The sequence below is a fragment of the Desmodus rotundus genome, chromosome 9, assembly GCF_022682495.2.
Source record: "Desmodus rotundus isolate HL8 chromosome 9, HLdesRot8A.1, whole genome shotgun sequence".
NCBI lineage: Eukaryota > Metazoa > Chordata > Mammalia > Chiroptera > Phyllostomidae > Desmodus > Desmodus rotundus.
In genome coordinates, this window is record NC_071395.1 from 95759625 (window position 1) to 95762365 (window position 2741).

At 46.9% G+C, this 2741-nt stretch overlaps 1 protein-coding gene across 1 annotated transcript; it reads right to left on the minus strand.

Moving 5' to 3' along the window:
* Positions 1-1118, minus strand: LOC128779258 (olfactory receptor 4D2). Its single transcript, XM_053911462.1, has one exon. It carries the CDS (start codon positions 975-977, stop codon positions 42-44), a length of 936 nt encoding a protein of 311 aa, XP_053767437.1. The 5' UTR covers positions 978-1118; the 3' UTR covers positions 1-41.
* Between the last annotated feature and the right edge of the window lie 1623 nt (positions 1119-2741).

Sequence of the window (2741 nt, forward strand, 5' to 3'; positions counted from 1 at the left end):
TGCCCACTCTACAAATGGAAAACAAAGTGACCTGCCCACTCTCACTCCCTTTTAAAAACCAGACGGTGTCTCCCTAATCTCTTCACTGCTGCCTGCATCTCCTGGTTCCTCAAGGTGTAGATCATGGGGTTGAGCATGGGGGTCATGACCGTGTGGCTGATGGACACAGCCTTGTCCATGGAGAAGGGGGTGAAGGGACGGGCATACAGGTAAATGCTTGGAATGAAGACCATAGACATCACAACAATGTGGGTGGTGCAGGTGGAAGCTGCCTTCCTCCTTGCCTGCCCTGAGTGGAACCTCAGCATCACCAGGATGACTGAGTAGGAGGTCAGGAGGAGCAGGAACCAGATGACATCCAGCATCCCACTGTTGCAGATCATGAGGAACTCTAGGAGGGAGGTGTCAGTGCAGGCAAGTCTCAGCACCTGTGGGACATCACAGTAGAAGTTGTCCAGGACATTGGGGCCACAGAAGGGCAGCGGGAGCATCAGAGCCAACTGGGTAATGGAGTGGACAAAACCTACCATCCACGCAGTCACCACCAGCCCCACACAGAGCTGAGTGTTCATGATGGTACCATAGTGGAGGGGGCGGGAGATGGCAACAAGGCGGTCATAGGCCATCACTGAGAGGAAGAAGACCATGGCCCCTCCCAGAAAGTGGAAGAAGAAGATCTGGGCCATGCAGCCCTGGTAAGAGATGGTCTTCTTCTCCGAGAGGAAGTCCGCCAGCATCTTTGGGGCAGTGACTGAGGAGAAACAGAGGTCTATGACAGCCAGATTTCGAAGCAGAAAGTACATGGGGGTGTGGAGCCGGGAGTCTGAGATCACTGTGACCACAATGAGGAGGTTTCCCACGACAGTTGTGATGTAGACAAACAGAAACAGCAGGAACAGGACAAGCTGGAGCTCCCTAGTATTTGAGAGCCCCAGGAAGACAAATTCTGACACCCGTGTGTGGTTCCCTGAGTCCATGGTGTCTTTTTTGTACACCAAAGGAAAATGATCTACATACACAGATTCCTGAAGTCACCTTTAGTGCTCAGGTGCTAAACCGAGTTGTCCAGGCCCGTGTGATGGTCATCCTCATGGGCAGACCGTGTCACCAAGGGACTATTAAATAACCTTGTCTCTGGAGAGTTGACAAGTTGGTGCTTGGATATATATTTACAAGACCTTAAATCCATCCAGAGACACACACACTGTACTGTTCAAAGAGTCAGTGTAATAAAGTGGTGGGAAGACACTTGGAGTCCAACAGACCTACTGCCGAAGGTCAGGGCTTCTCTTTCCTTGAGTAAAGGAAACCTTGAGGAAATTACGTAATCTCTCGGTCTGTTTCCACATCTGCAACAAGATGCAGAATAAAAATGTTTTCTTTATAGAATAGCCTTTGGGATTAAATAAAATAACACAGAAAGTTCCTGGAATGGTCCATGAAATCACGCTTCTCTGTGTAGTCTCTTATGCCAACAACATCCTCTCTTCTTCCTGTTTCTAACACGTTTTTCTACCGATCATTTCTAATGCAACATTTAACACATTATAGTGTTAATGAACTTCTCACATGTCTATGTTTTTCCTGCATAATTCAGCTGGAAGCTCCCAGAGGTGTAAGTGTGGATCTTATTATTTATCTGCGCCCAATCTTGTTGACAGTTAGTACTCAAAAAGCTTGTAATTTTACTGCGGGGTGTGCACCTCTTCTGTGCCCCCTTCCCTCATGTCACCTAGGTAGGTGGCCTCTTATTGAGGGAAGACAGGACATACATAGTGTGTGTGCTGAGACAAAAAAAGGGGAGGGAGAGAGGTCTCTGGACTAAGGAATACACAATGAAATTGTATGAAAGGGACTCGGAGAGCTCTTCTGAAAGGAATGATGATTTTAGAATATGGTACTGAATATAAAGGTGGGAAACAAAGGATGATGTTGCAGTAAGAGAAATAGGGCAGACAAAGGAATAAAGAAGGGAGAATAAGAGGAAGTGAGATGAAGGGATAGAGCATGTGAAGGAAGGGAGTGGAAAGGTGATGGGACCAGGGAGGGAATGGGGCCAAAGGTGGAGAAGGGGGTGGAAGATGAGAGATGGAGGGTAACATGGGAGCAGCGAGGTGGCCTCCCAATCCAGCCACCTTCTCTCAATCTCCCATCCTCTCTCACCTGCCTGTTGCAATCTGTTATCTATTAGAGGTCTTTTTAATCTCATCCTTCTGCTTCCATTTCAGTCCATTTTCTAGACAGCGTTCAAAGAGGCCTTTCTAAACTCATACCTGATTCTGTTTCTCCCTCATTATCATCTTAGTGGCTGTGTAGTGCCCACAGCTGAAAACTCAGACTCTTAGAAGTCCCCTAATGTGCGTTGCAGATCAGTTCAGGGCAGAAAACCATGCTCCTGTACATGCATGCACCTCCCTCTCAGCAGGCCATACAGAGCAACCAAATGCAGCCTCCATCTGCCTTTCTAACCAGCATCCCGGTACCCAGGAACTGGTTTTTCTCCAGGGAATTCATATGTTTGGTATTTTCCATGGTTTTGGTAATGGATTCTCTTTCCTGGAATACCTTCTACCAACTTCTCAACTAAATACTCAGATATACCCTTCTCTGTACTCCTTTCCCCACGTCTCCCAATCAGAAGTCATTTCTCATTTCTCTGGGTTCCAATACATTTTATAAATACCTCAGACATGACATTTATTCTTTTCCTCTTGTCTCTCTTCACTAGATTGTAAATTCAA